This window comes from Patella vulgata, chromosome 6 (genome assembly GCF_932274485.2).
Source record: "Patella vulgata chromosome 6, xgPatVulg1.2, whole genome shotgun sequence".
Classification (NCBI taxonomy): Eukaryota; Metazoa; Mollusca; class Gastropoda; family Patellidae; genus Patella; species Patella vulgata.
This window is the reverse complement of record NC_065884.2, coordinates 47840475-47861939: the sequence shown is the minus strand read 5'-3', so window position 1 is coordinate 47861939 and position 21465 is coordinate 47840475. Positions and strand designations below refer to the sequence as shown.

Sequence of the window (21465 nt, the reverse complement as noted above, 5' to 3'; positions counted from 1 at the left end):
ATCAGTGAGGTGGGACCCGTATTTTTTTTTCTATTTGCATGGGTAACATTAACTCCTCTCTTTATTAACCCAATGCAATTTGGTGCATCGCTGGAACAGAAGACTATTATCAAATTTGCTGAGTTAATTGGTCACTATGATCTTATGGTGTTTCTGGTGGAATTAAAAAATTTTATCATCGCGTTTTTGTTTTGCTTTGCGTTATGCTAAATTAAAACAGCACACAAATATAGATGACGGGTCGCGGTGTGGTTCGTTTTGCCAAATGCGAAAAATGTGTCTGTTTGATCGAGATTGAAGGGTCATTAAAATCAGAAATGTACGTCCTGATTTACTGGAACGAATTGAAATTTATTCTATCTTTGAGCAGATGTAATTTTGCCCTTATCCGGTTGCAATACTTTTTTTTAAAAAAAATGTTTTTTTTTTCTTTTTTCGACTTCAGTAAATCTATAAAAGAAAACAAGCTCGCCAATAAGTCTTTATCAGTACGCATGTATTGAGGATGGGCGTCTTGCAATATATGGATAAAATAATGCTCTTTGACATCGATGTTCTATCTTCGTTAGACCACAAGTATCAGTAATTTTTCAAAATTAAAAAAAATGGAAAAACTAAAGCAAACAGCGGCGCACAATTGTTATACGTCCACTTTGCCCCGACTTATTAAGGCTTGGAGTTTTTATTTTAGCAACCGTGGTGGGGAGGATGAAGATCCCATCGATATTTTAACCTTCAGCGCATTTTTTGTTAAATAGTTTTTGCCATTGACCTTAAAAGCATGTAGCAGTTGTGGCAAATAGCTGCAGCAGTATAGGCAATCGTTGTCCATTATTCTGTTGGGTTATCGGTTATGGGCAGCAATTTTTAATATTGGGGTACTTGTGTTTGTGCTCTGATATAGAATTAATTATTTCGTTCCAGTAAATCGGGACGTACATATCTGATTTTTAACGAAGCCTTTAATATCGATCAAAATGACGGATTTTCGATATTTGGCCGTTTTGGCAATTACATAAAGAGCTGACCGTTCTCTCTATAATACTATAGTTCAAAGATGAATATACTGAACATTTCATTCAAATTACTTTTATTCTGTGCGAAATACTGAGTGTTTGACGTTTTGACAAAGATTGTTTTTTATCGTACTTTTATACATGTAGTTAAACTCTTAAATGGCCGCTGTGTGCTATCTAATCGGAATTGATTATGGGCTTGTCATGTTAATCCATTTTTAAATAATAATTTGCCTAATATTTGAAGCCAGTACAAAGACCTGTAATAGGCAAATTGAGGTCTTAAATAATGTATATTTAAATAAAGTTTATTATTGCAGAGTGTCGGCCACCCAACGTCAATTCCTCGTATTGAACATGTATAACGACTGCGAAATAATGAATTTGCTGATTGTCCAAAAACTTTTTGAAAGAAATGTGTTCGGTAAAAAAAAATGTATTTTCCCGGTAATTTATATTTATGTAATTCGGATTACATATCGGAAAATATTCACATGAAATGCGCCAGTTAGTTCATGGCTATAGTTGATTTCGACAGTGCCCTTTTTTACTGCTGAAAGTGCCTTTTCTCAGACTCAAAATATGTCCGTTCCCAACCCGTTGTAGGGATCCCAAATGACTCAAACCATCGACTCAAACACACCAGTCCCTTTTCAAAATTCCTAGATCCGCCCCTGACTTTAATATAATACCTAAATGTGTAATTATATTTATAAACTATGTACTATACATGTATATATATATGTTTTGTCTCCACCACATGGATCGTAATTTCGAACATGCCTTATAACTCAAATTTAATTATCGGAAAATGAATTTTTATTGTTTCTTATCAGCCATACTAAGATTTATTTCAAATACTGTATCTGCGAGGAAGTGTTACATCTTAGAAAAAAAAAGAAACCAAAAATACTATGCAAATTTGACATAAACATTAAAACAACGGGATGTAACTTCTTTAAAGGTTATACCCATCGATTTTTAGGTTCATTTCAAAGACAAGTAAGAATAAATCTTTCTTTTTTTTTTAAATATCTACATGTACAATGTATATTCTTGTCTTAAATAATTATTTAATATTTAAAATTAATGTATATTATGGTATCTACAAGAGAATTTTAGTATATCTACAGTGCATTTAAAGTTGGATATTATAATAATACATTGACTTTGATGTCTACATCGTATATTTAATATTTATATTTACATCGACATTACACATTAAAAAATAATATATGCAATATCTAATTACATGAACGGTATATTTAATATCGACAATGTGTCATATCTATAATCGATATTATGCGTAAATTTATTTCTTTATAATATTATTCTGTAATGCATGTTATATGCATTCATATCAAGACATATTTAATATCTGCAACAAGTCTATTATGAGTTTAATATGACAAAAGCAATATATATATATATATCTTCGATATTGTTTTTGGTATGTGTGAGGGGGCGAGGTGTCTTTAGTTTTTAGAATTTTTTTAAAATTGAAGCCGACCATGCATTATCTATCATTCGCATCTACAATATCCATATCAAAACTAATTTAGTAAATAGTCTGCAATCTACAATCAACTAACCATAACCATGTTGCTGTCTACAATATTAAAACAAATTTTAATATCAACATCCCAATATACTAAATAATATTTAATATCGTGTATTTTAATATCTACAAAACATGTATTTACAAATCTAAAGCAGTTCTCGCTGAAAATATATAAATCATAGTTCTAAAGATAAAATAAATTATGACTACATGTGGGGTAACATTGAATGCTCACTTTTATTAAATAGTTTTAGGTTGATTTTATCCTGTACACAATATACATTCTCTTTCCAATTCCAGGAACACCTCTTCGTTTTCCAAACCCAACACCGTATGATGTCTAGGATGCTGAACACATTTTGCAAGGCTTGTCATGGTATTCTGATATCTTGTATCATATCGGCTTTATTAATGTCAAAATTTCATCTCATACATTCCGAATACGGGTTTGCGATTTTCACCAAGATAAAGTACATGCAATATTGCTGTCGTATTTAATGTTCTGGGGGTGGCGGGTGGTGGGCATGGGTTTTATCTCAATCTTTCAAGTGTCAGACAATCCATTATGTATTCCATAATATGATTTGAGGCTCATCTATCCTGCATAATGGAACACCGAACTTAATAGTTCTAAAAGCTGATATTGATTGCCCAACGAATATAATTATTATAATCGCATACGATATACAGGGATTAGAATTTTACTTTAACTCTATATTATCTAAAAAAAAATCCGAACCGAAAGAAACCATCTGCCCCAACACATTCCTCGTTGTCCAAATGAATATGCTGGAAAAGAGCTTTTTTTGAAGAAATTCGTGAATAGGGCACCTGAACTGTTAAAAAAAAAAACTAATTTGTGGTAAAGGTCTATAATACCGTTTTGGAACAAAGTTAATAAAGAAAAGGTTTGGAAATCTATTTGGTGGCCCAAAAATATGTATAATTAATGGCCAACAATGAAGTTTATGAAGAAGGGTGGGGGCGTGGATGGGTGACCGAGTGGTTTTTCCTACCTCTCTCTTTCTCCCTCTCTCTCTCTCTCTCTCTCATACTGGGACATTCCTACAGACAAAATTGACGGCAATAAAAAAAAAATTATTAACGAAAGTGTTCGAAAGATATATATATATATATGTTCTTCTTTTCTGTATGACTTACCAAAGAAAAAAAGCTGAATTAATATTAATTTTGAGTATAGTCTGGCCAAGAAACTTCTATCGTGAACGATTTTTACAATTTTCAATCCTATAGGGACATGTTAACCGCGACATTAATTTGTGAATTTTTGTTATAATTAATTGCTCAATTCCGACTATCTTTCTACATTCCGGCCAGTGAAGAAGAAAATTCCGTAATCGTAATCATGGCTTAAATAATATGATTTTAATTTTTTCATGCATCCAGATTCTTTCTAATGAACATAGAAATGTAATTCTCAGCGCATAAAATTAATAGCTCACAAAAGTTTTCTTCACATGTAGTTTGATCTTCCATGGCCTGATGACCAATTCAATACGTCTGCAGCACCGGGACACGCGCGCTTTCGCACCCAATAGATCAATACGCCAATCTCTTCAGAGAATATGCGAATAGTTTCAGCAAATCTAAAGTAGAAAGCAACTAACCACATTCAACAGAACCCACGTCCCAAACGAGCGGAAGTTTGAGAGATTCCTTTGCAAGCTTTCCAAAATTCCAACAGTCTTGCACCACCTGTAGCAAGTAGGCGACCGACACAAAGATGGTGTTTTCAGAAGAAATGAAAGATTGCGTTGGTGGAAAACATGAGTTATTTCAATATATTTATCATGTAATAGACCTCGTGATGACAGCCAATCACCGCGCTTCATTTACCAGAAAATTACTATCCTATATAAGGTAGGTAAACCACATTTGCATATATTTTGTAATGTTAATGAATTATCAATCAACCGGAAAAAATATAATATATTATCTCCTAGGCATTTCAACTATTCAATTCGATTGATGAGATGCAGAAAAAAGTTTGGATTCCCCAACTTCATAAATGCGCATCTGTAATAAAGAAATTCAATAAATTTCCGTAATTTATTTTTCCACTCAAGTCCCATGTTTATTCTATATTTTTTTTTTCTTAATTGTTGAATAATATTAAGGTCAATCTAATTTGTCTCGATAACTGATCGATAGAAAAGAGAAACAATGTTGGATCAAGTTTCCAACTTCGCTCATACCAACTTGTTATTGATGAAGATAATGACAGAGTCTGGCACTAACATCATAATTTGTATGACATATTACATCATAATTACTGACGATCTTTTAAACCTACAGTTTTTATGTCTTTCTAGGTTATGCTTTGAATGACTGTAAATCATACGTTTATGTAGGTTGTGAATTCATATCTTAAATGATCACACTATTAAAATGTTTTAGTAAGTGCAGGATAACCGCACCACACACAGAAAACTGCTGGACAATTATCGCAGTTAAAAGTTTTAGTAAGTTGCATTTTGAAATAGCGCAGTTAAAAGTTTTAGTTAGTTTGTTATCTGAAATAACGCAGTGGAATGATTTACTAAGTTTCTTTTCTAAAATAGCGCAGTTACAGGTTTTTGTAAGTTTTTTTTCTGGAATAGCGTAATTAAAGGCTTTGGTAAGTTTGTATACTGAAATAGCGAAATTAGTAGTTTTAGTAAGTTTGTATTCTAAAATAGCGCAGATAAAGGTTTTTAGTAAGTTTGTATTCTAAAATAGCGCAGATAAAGGTTTTTAGTAAGTTTGTATTCTGGAATAGCAGTTAAAAGTTTTAGTAAGTTTGTATTCTGAAATAGCGCAGTTAAAAGTTTTAGTAAGTTTGTATTCTGGAATAGCGCAGTTAAAATATTTAGTATGTATTCTGGAATAGTAGCGCAGTTAGTAAGTTTGTATCCTACCATTAAAAAGTATGATGTATTTATATAATGAATTATAGTATTTCAATTTTCAAATTTAACATTATATTATGATAAATGATCACAATTGGAATCTTTAGAAAGGTTAATTTTTAATTATCGCAATTTAAAAGTTGTAATAAATTATACATTTATATCTTGAAAAATAATCGCATTTTGAATTGTCGCAATGAAAAGTTATTGGTTTCTGATTCCAATTATTCCAACTCTATAAGTTTACCGAATTATGTTTTATATCTTAAATTATCATATCTTGAATTATTGAAGACCAAAACTTTGAATAGGTTATATAGTTATATCTTTTAGTAAGTTGTGTCTGCTGCTGTTATTTCCCCAATTAAGTGCTTTTTTATCGTGGGAAATATTTGGAACTGAATTATTATAACATAAAAGTGCTTCCTAAAAGTATATCATCAACAGAAAAGATACAATTTTTGAATTATGTAAGTTAATCGATCATTTAAACTTTCATTAGTATATAAATTAATTAGAAAAAATACGTCCAGGTAAAATAAATTCTACATTACTTCATTCTGGCATACATTAAATTATATAAGCACGCCATCTAGGTGTCTTTAGATATTAATAATGTATACAAAATATTGAAAATACCACACATATACATTCTTAGAATAATAGAGTTCCATGACAATGGATTATAAATAATATTAGGTAACGTACAACAAAAGGTTAAATGTATATAATACATAACATCACATTGCAAGTTACTTTATATTCTCTAATAAACCGATAATAGAAAAGAAGGAATTACAGAGTTTAATATGTCCTTATACAGTGTCGAAGTAAAAAGTGTAAAAATATATATTACGAATTAGTTAAATATTATTTGAATATTAACACGGTGGGAAGGGGGCAAATTAAGCATTTAAGTCTGGTAGGAACTGGTCAATAAAGTATGTTTCCATATTCCGTCTCTTGATAGTATAGATTATATACATTAAGAAGGCACCAACAAGGACAATAACCTGTCCGAATGTTTTCAAAATGTAGTATTTTAAGAATTTAGCAAAGATATCACATGTATATACTGGTATTTTATTCAGAGTGCAGTATTTCAAAAATAATAAAACTGTATTAAATGGGGAATTTTCTTCCGTTAAAGTTTCTAGCAGTGAAAGCGGTTTTAAATTTTATAACCTTGAAATTCAAGAAAATTATTTATGCACGGTACATAAGAATAGTTTATAATATAGGGCTTATATTGTTTTATGAATAATAGTAACGAACATGTTGTAACAGACTGGGTGTAACATAAAGCAATGACCTTTGGTAGATCCTAATACTTATGGAATTGTTATTTATGATAGTAAATAAGTGCAAACGTATAGAAAAATCTTGCATTTGTTGCAAATAGTCCGTCTGCGGTATAATACGGGGCGTACCTAACAAGGAGGTATAATTCTTGGATCCCGCAAGCCATTACACTTTTTAGATAATTAACTCGGTTCCAATTGCATTTTGAAAAATAGAAGGTTTCTATATAACAACAATTATACCGATTTCGTCATGAGTGCTGACAAGTGTATTTCACATGTCATAAATTTACAATTTGGGACGTATTATTCCATCATGTCCAAACTATTTCTACTGCTAATAATGAGGCATGGCTACAGTGATGGGGAAGAGGCCCATTGGTTCGGTTTGAAAAGATGAAAAAGTACTTGAACCTTTCTTGGAGGTGCCAATATAAGAACTTTATTTGATTATTTTAATAAGTATGCCTCTTAACAACAAAGGAATGCCCTTCGTTCCATTAAGTAGCAACAAAAGAAAGCAAGATATTCATGATTTTACTAAGTTCAAAGGTCGAATGGTTCTGATGAGTGTCCACGAGATTTTCATTAAGATTATTATCATCGGAATGGCTTCTTGATCCCTCCATTTTGACAACAAAATCTCTTTTTGTCTTCATAGAAATTCATGACCCTCTATAATAATGAGCTGATAATTAACATCTCATATACATGTCCTACAAATTAATCAGATCTTTTAGGAAATATTGTAAATTTATTCAAATTTGTATCACAATATTTTTTGTGTTCCGACATTACAATATGCACTTGTCATAGACAAGGATGTGTAAAATGTGTTTGAATTTAAGGACGGGTTCATTTTAACCATCTTTAATTACAGAATGACATGAGTATCCATATTGTTTGAAGCTTTTCAGGGTGGGGTGGGGGGTTAGGGTACCACTGACGACTAACCGAATTCGGAATTCACTTTCCGAGAATACCAAGGAATGCCACGAATGCTTATATATTCCCAAAGGATTGGTATAGTTTTTGAAGATAAAGCTTTTCTAATGCCAGACTACTAGCGTGAATTTAAATGAAATGTCTAAGGGATTCGCATAGCCCAGCTCCTAATTTAGTGTGATAATGCTGATCAGAGCATTAGAAATCCAGCATTTTTGTTACAACACCGAGCACACGAACAAACAACATGCATTAAGAACCTTTGTCAAATTACTATCAAAAGCACGAAAATATTCACAAGTTTTGGGACGATTAAATGATGAATTGGCCACATAACAACTTAAACTTGCCTATTTTATTTTACCTAGATGGGCTCGGCACAGTATTTACTTTACATGTACTGTAAATTAAAGTAAAGAAAATGCAAAAGAGTATATTATAATAAAATTGTATATCGGGACTCAATGTATGTTCGATGCTTCGGTTCGGATATTCAAAATGTACGAAAAATCAAATCATTTATATTTATATAAATAGAAATGAAATGCGTTAACATCCTACTTTATAAATAAAGTAAGGATCAATAGGGATAAAAATAATACACCTTATTTCCTCCATAAGTTTATCAGAAAATTTAAATCTTTGTCCTCCCCGATCTGAACCTCCGCCCTAGAAATAATGTAGGCAATTCTTCTTGGAAAAGCGTATCCGCCTCAGTGATGGTGAACATGGCAATATGGAAATTTTGATAATTCAAAACAAAGAAACTCGCAATATGTTTAAGAATTCTATTGTTTCTCCGGTTACAAACGTGACTACTATTGTAGGTTTTGTTATGTTCAAGTCTAATATCAGCTGTTCCTAAGTTATACCACCGTCACCTTGGTTTGGTTCGTGTACCGACTTGGACAACATTATGTCCGTATGTTAATATTTGCATTATTTGATAAAATAAATAGTTTAAACATTAAGAGAAGTTTACGCTATCATACTTTCGGATATGGCTGTATTTCTTGAAGGAAGTTGTCGTTTTCTTGACACGGTCTTGTTTATGACCACATTCGCTACTAACTAGATATTTTCCGGTCCGGGTTGCTTCAAGGGGACATTAAATTGCCCGTATCCGTCTGCTGTGTTGTTGGTAGAATAGTGACTGATTCAGTACTATGTGAATTACACTAAATTTCTTATAAAATTGTGTACCGTTTATCTTCAACTAAAGTTTGATCTCGGGGAATGTCGAGTACAATATCAAAACAAGTCAATAGTGATGCCGATGTCCCCCGTCCCTCTCAATCCCAAAATAAATATATACCACGCATGCATTACTTGCAAACAAATAATCAAATTGCTTATCACTCTGCTTGACATGTGCAGAAAATGCTCGTAATCGAACTTAGTCAAGATATTTAACTCATCGTGTTCCCGAGCATAGAATTGCTTTATCTGTTTTGCCTAAGCATAAAATGTTCAACATGGAACATTGGTGTAATGAAACTATGTGTTAAGTTGTCAAGTTGAATCAAAAGAATCGTAGTTTCAAGAAATCAAATTGATTTTTATTATCGAACATGGTCACGACACCCACCTATGCACCACAATTAGAAGCAGGGTTATTGGTTCTAATCTAAAGTCTCAGCGTGATCAGTTCCTCGAAAACTCTGTCAAAATATTAGCAGCAGCATTATTATGATAGCGTAAAATATTATATGTCATAAATTAATTGTTTCATTCAGTCCGAATCGATGAAGCATCGTAAAAAAAAACGATGTCCTATGCAATTGCCAAGTTGCCACAAAATTGGGCGAAGTCACAGTCTTAGCTACTGTATGTTTGTTTATTTTAGAGAAAGTAATATAGAAGTTAACGTTATTACATGATAATATAGTAGACAAATTTCTGTTTATATAATACTAGTTTATATTAAAACACATGTGTTAAACACATCACTATGTCTGCCTGTCTAGCTTCTCATTATAAGAGTTTAGTGATATTGTATGTCTACTAAGTTGATTTTAGGATATGGGTTTAACTTTCTCAACCTGAAGTTCTTTTAACCTAGTTGCTTTTTGCATTAAGAAAGTACTCGAGCATTAAATATTAATAATATGGTGTCTAATTCGCATATACCCTTTTGTTTAAAAAAAAAAGAAATTTAATACGTAATACCAATAAATTTTTAAAAGCAATTACCTCAGTAAGACCTCGTATGATTTTGGGGTAGAGACCGGTGGTTAGTGCTAAATGATAAGGTCAGCTCAATTTTTCGTAAAGGTCACGAGATGTTAACAGGGCTAGTGCTAATCCCAATCCTAACCCTAACCCTGGACCTAGCCCCAATACCTACCCTAACCCTAACCTACAAACTCGCCAATAATCATGTGCCCTAGCCTTTTTTACATCTTAACGACCTTCACAAAAATTGAGCTGGCCTTAACAAGGGGCTTCAAGCGGTGTTGTTTAGAGTTACTTCCCTTTGGTTAGCTTCCGACCGGTCCTGTACTTCTCGGCCATTATTTGTACCTTACGCTATTTAAAAACTAAACTATACAAAACCCCTGGTGCACTTCTATGCGCGGTTTTAAAACGAAGACCCAAGACGAAAAACCCGAAAACGGAGGCCTCTTTTTGATTGGTATACCCCTTGTAGGTTCAAGTCGCTGATCGTCATTAATTTTGCATTTTTTGGACAATACCTAATCCATTCTAAAATGTACTTATGTATATTGATTGTTTAACATTCAATTACGAAAACACTATTCAAATACCAATGGTAGATAATCTCCATGTTTGAATTCTTTTGGATCAAAAGATTTCACCGAAGATTATTGGTAGTTACTGACTTGATTGACAATATTCTGTTATCTTTGCTGTGGGTGCCCACTGTTGACAAATTTTCAATTCATCACATCTGTGTAAATGTTGAACGGAAGATCTTCGGTCTTCGCTCAATACATATCTCTAGCTATTTGCCAAATCATGAATACGGTAGATACGTTGGCAATCGTGCCAAAAAATGTTATACCTACTAATGTTTCGAAACAAAGATGACAACTATTTTAACCGGGTTAATAGCATATCCTCTCGGAAACAGGCTATCACAAGACACTGATCAGATGACAATTTGAAGGAGAACCTATCGAACTTTAACTCTGAAGTGACAGCATTCACTTGGTGAAGGTGTCAGTTGCTCCCACAATATGACATCTTGGGAAAAAATAAACTCATTAAAATCGGTGAGTTTAAAATTAAGAATTAAAATAACCTGGTCAAAAAAATGTACAGGTTTGTTTTGGTAAAAATGGATAAATTCAAATTCGCTAATATAGTATATTCTTAGCGCCAAAATCTACCTGTTACTGTTAATACTTATATGTGTGTATTATTAATACCAATATTTTCCAGTAAAACCTAAATATCATTCTATATGAAAACATTTATTTAAGATGCATTATGTAACATTTAGATAAAGAACTGGTCGTTCTTGCTATAATAGTTTAAAAATAAATAATGAATATATTGAAAAAAAATTCAAATTACTTTATTCTGAGCGAAGTTATCGATGTTTAAAGTTTTGACAAGATACAGCATAGATTGGTTATTATCATAGCAACGGTACTTGACTAAATTATTAAATGGCCACCGCGTTTCAATCCATTTAAATTTCGACCATCCGATGGTAGTTGATTATATTTAAAGGTCATATAACATTTGAAGCCAAAATAAAGACCTGCGATAGGCAGATTTCACAGTAACCATACTTATAGTTAAAGTAGCTAAGTCTCTAATTCAATATCATCAAAAATCTTCGCGTTTAAAACACGAATTATTTGTAAATTAAAATCAACATTGGTCTTGTGATCTTACAGGAAAAAGATGGGCTTCTGATATCCAGTATTCAAGACAAAATAAACATTTTACCATTGGTACACGAATCGTGTACCATAATGCGTTTCAGCGCCATTTGGAACAAGGAACTCAAAGAACAGGGCTAGACACATTCCCCAAGTCATGTCAAATGGTGATGCTATATTCTTATCTGGAGAGCATGCGCAATAAATACCATCCGTGTAGACTGGAAAAACCAGACGCTTAAGATTGCTATTCACGTGAGACTTCCGGCGTATTTCGCCGAACATAACTGATTAGAAATTACAGTAAAAACAGAAGCGATTGAATGTAAATCAGTTTATATACATTCATATTACATTATTCTATGCGTTGCGATCCATTTTTGTCAATTTCTAGGTCCCAAATATTAGCGATTTAGCTCCTTTAAACTATTCGCATTGATAGTTACATTTACAAAAGCTACAGCTGTTACACAGCAGCAGTATGAAACATTATAAATGACAGATTAATCATATGTTATGTATGTCAAAAGACAAAGTTGTTTCAAGTGCTTTCAACTTTCGTATACTTTAAAAGTTAATAATAAGTACATTATTATACATGGGCCTATAAGGTATATGGGTCTATTAAAGTTTTGATAATGATTTCCGAATTTAGCAGTACCATTTAAAACCTATCCTGTATATATCCATTCGTCATGTATAACTGCAAATTGTTTAAGCGACATTTTTAGTAAATAGATAAGAATAACACATGACACAATTATGGAATACAAGTCACTTGAAGAATTTATTTCTTCAAGTAACTTGTATTCCATATAATTGTGTTACGAATAACTACACCTTTCCGTTTCCACCTTGGTGTTTGTACCACACTCTTTAATAATAATTCATTAATTTTTGCAGTTCCATTTAAAACCTATCCTTTTTTAAACTTGTCCCGTATTACCACCTATCCGTTTCCACCGTGGTGCTAGTACCAAATAGTAAGTTTTTTTTAACGGAAACCGATATAATTAACGGAAAACACTTATAATAAGTACTAAGTTTTGTTTGTACTATTAAATTATTAGGTTTATATGAACTTGTAATTTTTGAGAAAAATAAGATAATGGACTGAAATTTTAATGTGAATGTTTAGAATTTGAACTGAAAACCACACCATACAAGAAGCGTATCTTTCTTCCATTTATTTTATCTGGGATTTTTTCCTGGCTTTGTGTTAGATTATTCTGCCGATATTTAGTAATAAATTTGAAATAACAGCTGATTTCGAATACGTTCGTTCATCAATGTCGTTGAAAGAAGTTTGTGCGTATGTGATATACATGTAGTTTTATTTAACGTCCGCTCCCACCGAAGTGATATTTCCGGCAAGTTTGCGGATCTAATTCAGTTTTATAGAATTGTTGTCACCGGTAACAAGATTAACAAAACAATAACTGGAAGACTGGGTGAATTTTTATGATGCATTTGGAGGTGGGAGTGTAAATGAAACTCGCTTTGCACCGTTGTCCAAAATTACTATTTTCGGTGTTTCATTCATATACGTGATTATTATAATTTTCAAAACAATTTGAAAATTTAGGGTTATCGGAAATAATAACTTAATGTTGTTGTGTTAATTTTTTTTCTGCTAACTTGGTTTTTTTTTCTCCATTTTTTTCTGTTAACTTCCTTGCATAATATGATTGGTTGTAATTTCATTTCCGCCACCTACTTTACGGAAATTGTCTGAAAAATAAATTGGTTACAACTTTTATACTCGTTTTATAACCCCATGTACAAGTTTCTAGAATCATATGAAATCGAAATGCAGCCCATTCTTAAATCCAGCTCCACAAACTTAAGCTCATTATTTAGCATTGACGGTTTGTTCGGGACAAACTGCCACGGTTGGACAGGGTACCCAATTTGCTTCGGTTGCATGGGACTTTTGTGAAACCGCAGCAGTTGCGTAATGTTTAATGTTCTTGTTTCACATGGAACCTATTTTCTAACAGTCAAGAAATGATTGATCAGGTTACTTTATTCCATTGTTTTAATGTAACACTCATTATAGTAGACTCCCCCCCCCCCCCCTCAAAAAAAAAAAAAAAATTTAACTTAAATTTCGTGTTGTATTTGTTATTATTTTATATATTTTTCTTTTTTAACACATTGTTGGATCTAGGTGGGTATTTTTTACTATTGTATATTATTTATGCCTACATCTTTTTATGCCTACATCTGCACGTTCTCCTCATGTCCAAAATTTAAATGACTTCATATAAATTGAAATGTTGACAAACATAAACGGCCTTGCTAATCACAGCGCACAAAGTATTGCAAAAGTGACCGACAAGAAAAGATAAGGTGTATCCAAAAATTAAAAAAACATTTCATGAAAAAGTTATAGATTATTGAAATTTTAACAAAAATGGTCTTACTAATTACCGGCAAGAGATGGGTTTTATTTGTCAATTTTACTTATCCGTACATTTTTCAATTTTTCTATGAAATTATTAAAGCTTGGGATATGATGTGTAGAATATGCATATCTGTAATATATATTTTCTTGTCGGTCATTTTTTGCAATGCTTTTGGAGATATTGACAAAAAAACCCGCTCTTTTCGCTCTTGTAGAGCCTGATGGCAAAAATATGCTTATATTAGTCGTTGTGATTTGACGCGATAGAATACTTTTGTAGGCATTTGGTATTTGAAAATAAATCGACAGAAACGATTCTTCCAGGCAGCTCACTATACTATGAGTGAATATATTAGTCTAAATATTTTCCGGAATATTTTGTTAAAACTACATATTACTCAACACCTAAGTAATTAATGTGCTTTCTGGATAACTTCTTCACTTTGTCGGTTAAATTGTGATTCCCCAATTCCTGATGCAATTGTGTTGAAACCATATTATAGAACGTGTGTGTGAAATAGCTTTATTTAACGTCTACATTCAAGGAAGTGATATTGCCGGAAAACCTTTATAGACAAGAAATTGGTTTGAAATAGGTAAATTTGCAATGTAGCTTCAACACTCAATACAATTATTCATTACTCTATATGGTGTTAATTTCTTTTGTTTCTTCTAATTGTCGTTGACGCAAAGTTAAACGTCTCTGTTGACACACCGCTAATTAAGAAATGGCTTAGAAATATCTACTATATAATATTATGAAATTATTATTCAATTATTTTCTCCCTAAGCAATCATTATTTAATTTTGTTCAATTAAGGTATTGATTTTCTGCTGATAAACATCGATTTTTGTCTCCTCGTTATAATGTTATTAAAGTAATTTGGATGTTAAGGGAATCATCAAAGGTTGAAATAGAAGGGCCATTCGGTTTGTATTCTTTGTGGTGATCTGTGCATTTATAAAAAACCTAAATATTCAAGCAGAATAAAAGGAATTTTGAGTCAACAGATGGCGCTACACCTATAGTGGGCGGAGCTTTCTTTTTTCTTTCATATTAACAAATTATTATGATTTGATTTCATCGCTCGGAAGTTTTCTACTTCCTTTAGTAGTAACATAGGATAAGAACAGTTTTAATTTTCTTTTTCACTGCTCCAGTGTAGGGTCAGTTGTTTTCACGAAGATAGCCCGATAACACAGGAAAAATATGAGGAATAAAACATTGTTAGCAGTAATGTTTTTCATTTTTCAATAATCAAAAATATTACATTTATTTGATATTCTGATGATTTTTTATCTCTTGTTTTCTGCTTGTATACGTTTATTTATTAAAGCTCGATCTTTATTCGGGGGCAGTTATTTATTCGCAGTGTATTTTATCAGCAAGGTATTGCGCGTGCAGTATGTTTGTAATTTATAATCTTGTACATAATCCCATAATTATTTGGAAAAAAAATCAGTTACATCTATAAATTTGTGTGAAATAAGTTAGACAGGAATTTTAACACTATCATTTAAGTTAATTAATCATGATATCAGTCTCCCATCTGTTACAATAGAAAAGTCATGAAATGCTAATCCAGTTGTCATAGCAACCCATTGATTCTCTTTTTATGTCCATTCGCCATCTTTGTTCCTTGTTTTGATTATGTTTAAGTCTCGCGTTGAACTAAATGTAATAAACACAACATTTACTTTGATTTTTCTCTATTCTTAACAAATAATTGTTGCTGAAACTGTTCACTTTAATGCAATCAAAACAAATGATCATTAATTAACCCTTGATTAGTCTGTAAAAACGCCATTATACCGACGTGGAACCACTCGCGGTAGAGATGACTCATGCTTTGTATAATTCTCATCTATTTGAAAGAATTTGACTTACATATTTTTAACCCATAGTACTAATACCAGTCTGGCATTAAAGGCATCGCATGATCGGAACGATAAATTGGTATTGTAGAGTCGCCGTGTACATATTCATATCGGATATCGAATGCTGGATAGAACGAAGCCAGAGCTGAGTGAGAAGAACTGCTAGTTCGGCACGCTGCTGCTCAATAATGGCACACAGGAAGCTGGCTTTATTTAGAAAAACCCAGCTGTTGAGTTTATACTAGCAAGCAGTCTGGTTGGTTTTCAAGAGCTTGGAGTATGGAAGGAAGGATGTTTGTCTTTTGTAAATGTTAGGCTTGCTTAATCCAGTAGCTCCATAAAAGTGTCGAATGTAATTTCACTGGTAGTAAGCTATATCGAGTGTAAGTGAAATATCGAAGACTGGATAATTCGTTCGTTAAGCCTATGCGTAGTTGTATAATGGGATAGTACACTCTTAAATTTTCTTTATTGATATCATGCCTAGGTACTAGTAGTGTAATGACTGTGTTAGTAGTTTATTAGTCAGTGTGTGCCAAGCTAAACGTCCATAGAATTACAACGGCGTTTTATGTGTTTATGTTTATGATCAAGTTAAAGCCATTTTACTATATGATTTAGTTCATCGTATTTTAAATGGGTAAATCTAACATTAACATGGAGTGTATTGAAGAGCATCATGATGCTACTACTCCAGTCATCATTGTAAATAATCTTATCAATCAGGCACCGAAGACATGGAACTCTACCGAAGATGTAGGGAAACATTGTTATAGAAAAAACTTTCTTAGTAGTAGTTGCTGTTGGTTATTACTATATTTATTTATCATACTATTTGGATATGTATCCCCGACTCCTTTACGAGCTTCAGAAAAACATTATAGACAACTTCAAGCACATGGTTTGGTAAGTGGACTTTTAATATTTTTTTTAAAGTATTTTAATTAAAACCTATTTCAACGTTGAGCCTTTTAAAAAAAATATTATATATATGAACCATATATCTATTAGTAATAATTCAGATGATATAGATATTCGAAATATAGAAATCGATATGCTGTACGACTCGTGGACTACATACCTATATTTACACACTCGCTGTACTTAGTTCTGATGAGTAATATATCCACACACATACATACATACATACATACATACAGACATACGACTCTTTGAAGTACATAGCGATGAAGAGGGAAACAAAAGACGAATTTAATTTGTACTATCATCACTGATAAGCGTGCTATCTTTTATTTTATTTGTAAAATGAAAACGACCATACACTTATACCAAGATATATTTTTTTCGGAATGCCACGAACCGAAAGTTTACCAAGCTAATTCAGATAACATTTGATAGTTGTCAGACGGCTAATGATATTTTTGAGTGACACCTTTTTTTACCAAATTGACAGATTAAATAATAATCCATGTGTACTCACATGCATAAATGTACATTCATAGCACATTATTATTATCTAAATGTCATTGACGCAATTTTGATCGTGTTAATAACATAAACTGTTATGTCTTTGTTGAATATTTGGGTTTTCATTCTGCGATATACAGACTGTAATAGACCGTATTATAATATATAATGACAGGCCAAAATGTCAAACAGTCTGAATGAAATAAGGAGGCAGTGTTTTGTTTTCCTGGGTTATGTCCTAGTTTTACTTATAGTAGTATACATATCGCCGACTCGTGGCTTATAAATATAGCAGTGCAGTTATGGTGATATACAATACAATACAGTACATATATATAGGTTTTTTTTCTTATAGTAAAAGCATTAGTCAATCTAGGAAATGTGTTGTGCACATGTTGTATTTGTATATAGAATGTCAAATGCAATATATGTCTTGCCTTTTTGTCTTTATATATGGTTTATGTCCACAATACCGATTTCGTTCTTTCAAGTTGTGGGGGTGGTGTCATACAGCCCATTTGTCCTTTCGTATTTAGAGTTGCATGAATTTTAACGTTTATATGGCTAGTCTTATCAAAAAGCAAATCTACATCCGTTCGTTTTTTTTCTTTTATTTTTAATAAATCGCTAACGATGGTACATTGCCGTTCATCGTCCAGGCCTGCGCGTGCGCCATGATGACGGCGCTTTACGTAACGTGGCGACATTTTTACAGTCCATATTGTTTAAACGGTTAGCCTTTAATTACCAATAGACATTACCCAAATGACAAAACTGCGACTAATTAAATGAAATAAACTACAAGAAAACGCTTTGTTATATGTTTATAATTTTATATGATCTTTATTTGGGATATTTAATCTTTAGTTCACATAATTATTATATTTAGAAAGTCATTGAAATAATATGATGCGAATAATAAAATGATTTATTACGAAATTGGTTTAACCTCGGGGCAATTATTTTGAAAACAAAATATATCTTTTGAAGTATTTGAAAGTAATAAGCTGCTTATTACTGTAGACTAAAACCTGCATATTACCTTATATTGCCCGAAGACAAGAGCATATTTGAAAGTATGAGTAACTAACTAAATGTAATTAAATAAGACGAACTGACAAAACCTGTGGTATGCTGTTATCTCGTTTCAGGTTATCTTACTATTATATTGTGACTCTTATGTGAAAATTGGTCTATTAAATGTATTTCAACAATTTATACACATAAAGTCGCAAAATACATTTTGATCGAATATGCAAGTCTTTTTATTATCAAGTATCTATAGAAGACACACTAAAAGAATAAGGATATAGTTGGTGAAAATTTACCGCTTAATTGGTACCACGTTTCCAGGGCAATAGAAAGCAGAACCTTTATAATTATGTATTACGTTAGTGACAAAGAGGACACCTTTCAGGCATTTTAATTGTCATTATATTACATGGATTCATGATAAATTTTAATATTCCAAAAGTATACCCAGATACTTATTTATTATAGATTGTTCGGAGTCGACATACAATATTTATTCTATTTTCTATTTTTGGATAATATGTGTAAGTGACTGCTGAATAATGATGGCGCCGGTATCTTCGATTTTTTCCCCAGGCAATTAAAAAACATTGACGTGTGGCAATCAAGCAGCGACCTACTTCTGATAAAATTGCATAATTTACCTACTTTCTGTCAATTTAGTAGAATTACAAATCAAACCATGATGTTTGCAAATGCGCAGGTTTATATAATAGGATATCAAGGGTGGGCACCGGTGAGAGGCGGGGCGGGGTGGGGTCTGGGTGGTTTTCGGAATCTTTACGGCTAAAGATTTGAACATGGCCCAAGGCAGTGGTATATTCAATATTTACCAGTTCTGTGGGTGACTAACTGTTATTATCTTGTTTATATGCAATAATATGGAAATGACTATAAATATCACTGTAGCCATATGCAATTATGGCAACATTACCGGAATGCCCGTACCTAATTACGACAGTGATTCTAATTTCAAGACGCGCGCACCACGAAGCACTACGGCAATGAAAATAGATTCTGTCTTTTAATAAACCAAATTGGCTTTTTGCAAACACTAACGATTAATTGCTTTCTACAGATGATAAATTTTCTGTGTGCCAGCCACAATGTAACATATGTGCAGAATTGATCGATGCATTCAGTGTTGTGATTAGGGTTGTAAGTGTTTGATATATGTATAGTAAGTATAAATATAGTAAGTAATTCAACTGGCTTAGTGATCTACACATAGTTAGGGTTGTAGGTGTTTGATATATGTATGTATAAGCATATAGTAAGTAATTCAACTGGCTTATTGATCTACACATAGTTAAAATTCCTTTCTGTGTTACATGAGAATTTAGAAATTATAATGGTTTACCAAATATCGATATGTCTGTACCGTTAACTTTTATTGATTTTATATTAAAGTTTGATCATAGGTATTGAGGGAATGCAATAGTTTCAGGCAATAATATTTTAAAAGTTTTAGATCTGAAACCGGTATAGATACCACATAACTAAATATCAGGGTCTGACCTGGCTAAACTCAACGTAATGTAAAGTCAAATAAAATAAGAGCTGATTTAATTAGAGGCATATCAAATGAATTATGTAATTGGGACATTCTAACCGTAATTTGATAATTACATTACGAATGACTAAAAAATGCCAGATAAGGGATCGGCTCATAAATCTAGAAGATTATGCAAATATGTTACATTATAGCAAAGAATCCGAACCAACCCTTAAATTTGATAATTACAGATTGCTGTCTGTATTCTGTACCACGACCCTTTAATGGGATATTAGTTAAATGTGTCATTTTAGAAAGTGGTAAGGGATAGGTAAGGATTTTTGTGGTAGAAAGGCTTGTATTAACATTGCTCAAAGTAGGGTTGATCATAATGTAGTTCTGAGAGATTAAAGAAATATAATCCAATGGATGTCAATGATTTTTCTTCCTCTTTGTTAGTATAATTATAAGGTTCCACTTGATATCTTTTGAAATATGTGGGGATGACAATGACAGTGTGTCCTAAAATACATGTCTACACCTGCATTGTGATAACATGTAATGTTCAAAATTAACCCTTTCACAAACCCTTTTTGGGGGAAAGGGGGTGCATAAGACGTGCCACAGTATTATAAGGAAAGTACATGTATTAGACAAAGCAATATACGTCAATCAAAAATTGTTAATCACCCAAACAAAAGAAGTTGGTAGAACTCCAAAAGACTGCTTGCGAATATGACATAAGAATTATATTATAAGGTTATCGTGGTACGCAGGTACGAGTATGTCAGCTGTGCAACTGTTGCATATATGCTGCATCTGACCATGGATATAGCTGAGTAGTAGATTTTCGATAAAATGAATGAGCGAAAATCATGGCGAGGAATATTATGCTACACCCGCAATCCAAATATCAGGAATCCTGAATGCATAATTTGAAATGTCGCAGAATTTTTTAAAGTCTAATAATAAGGTGGCCTTTTCGCCGAGTAAAGGTTTAGGCATGTAACGTTGAACAATCTGAAACATTTCAAGTCCTGTTATTCGTCAGCTACATTGAAAGACCTGCTAATGCCACGAAATAGTGCCATACATAAATACAAAATAAAAACCAGCATCAAAGCCTTGTTTATTCCAAGTTAAAGGCTTTTTGGCATAATAATGGTAGTTATAATTACAAGAAAGATAAAGTTATGTTTTGTTTCCTGTGATCGATATTCAGACGTCTGACTATTTTTGAATACAACTTATTGACAGGAGACTCTGTAGAATCCACATGACCATGGATTTTAGACAGCTTGTATATTAAAGTAGATAAGGTCGTCTGCACGAGTCTGTGTTTAATATGGCTATATGAAGTGATAATGAGATCATTCCCCAGATCTGAACAGATGGACAGTGATTCATTTACATGTGTTTAAAATTGTGTTGACCCAGAGGTCAATTTAAGTTAGATCGTTTGAAGTCATAGTACTGTTTAATTGTACCCGGGCACTGATTTATCAGCGATGTACAAAGTCAAACACTTTACACCTTAATCAAAATAATCAAAAGTTCAAATGTCAAGTAAACAAGTCATATTTAAGAATTACTGAAGCCCCTGTCTCAACTCGACCTAGCAAGAGACACGATAAAATCG

The 21465-nt window shown here is 32.4% G+C and overlaps 1 protein-coding gene across 1 annotated transcript in view; it reads left to right on the top strand.

Annotated features, from left to right (window-relative positions):
* The first annotated feature begins 15940 nt into the window (after positions 1-15940).
* LOC126825084 (matrix metalloproteinase-25) overlaps positions 15941-21465 on the top strand; it is a 45762-nt gene continuing 40237 nt past the window's right edge. The window contains exon 1 of the mRNA XM_050554542.2: positions 15941-16777. Coding sequence (XP_050410499.1) covers positions 16508-16777 — 270 coding nt within the window. The 5' untranslated portion in view covers positions 15941-16507. The remainder of the gene's footprint in view (positions 16778-21465) is intronic.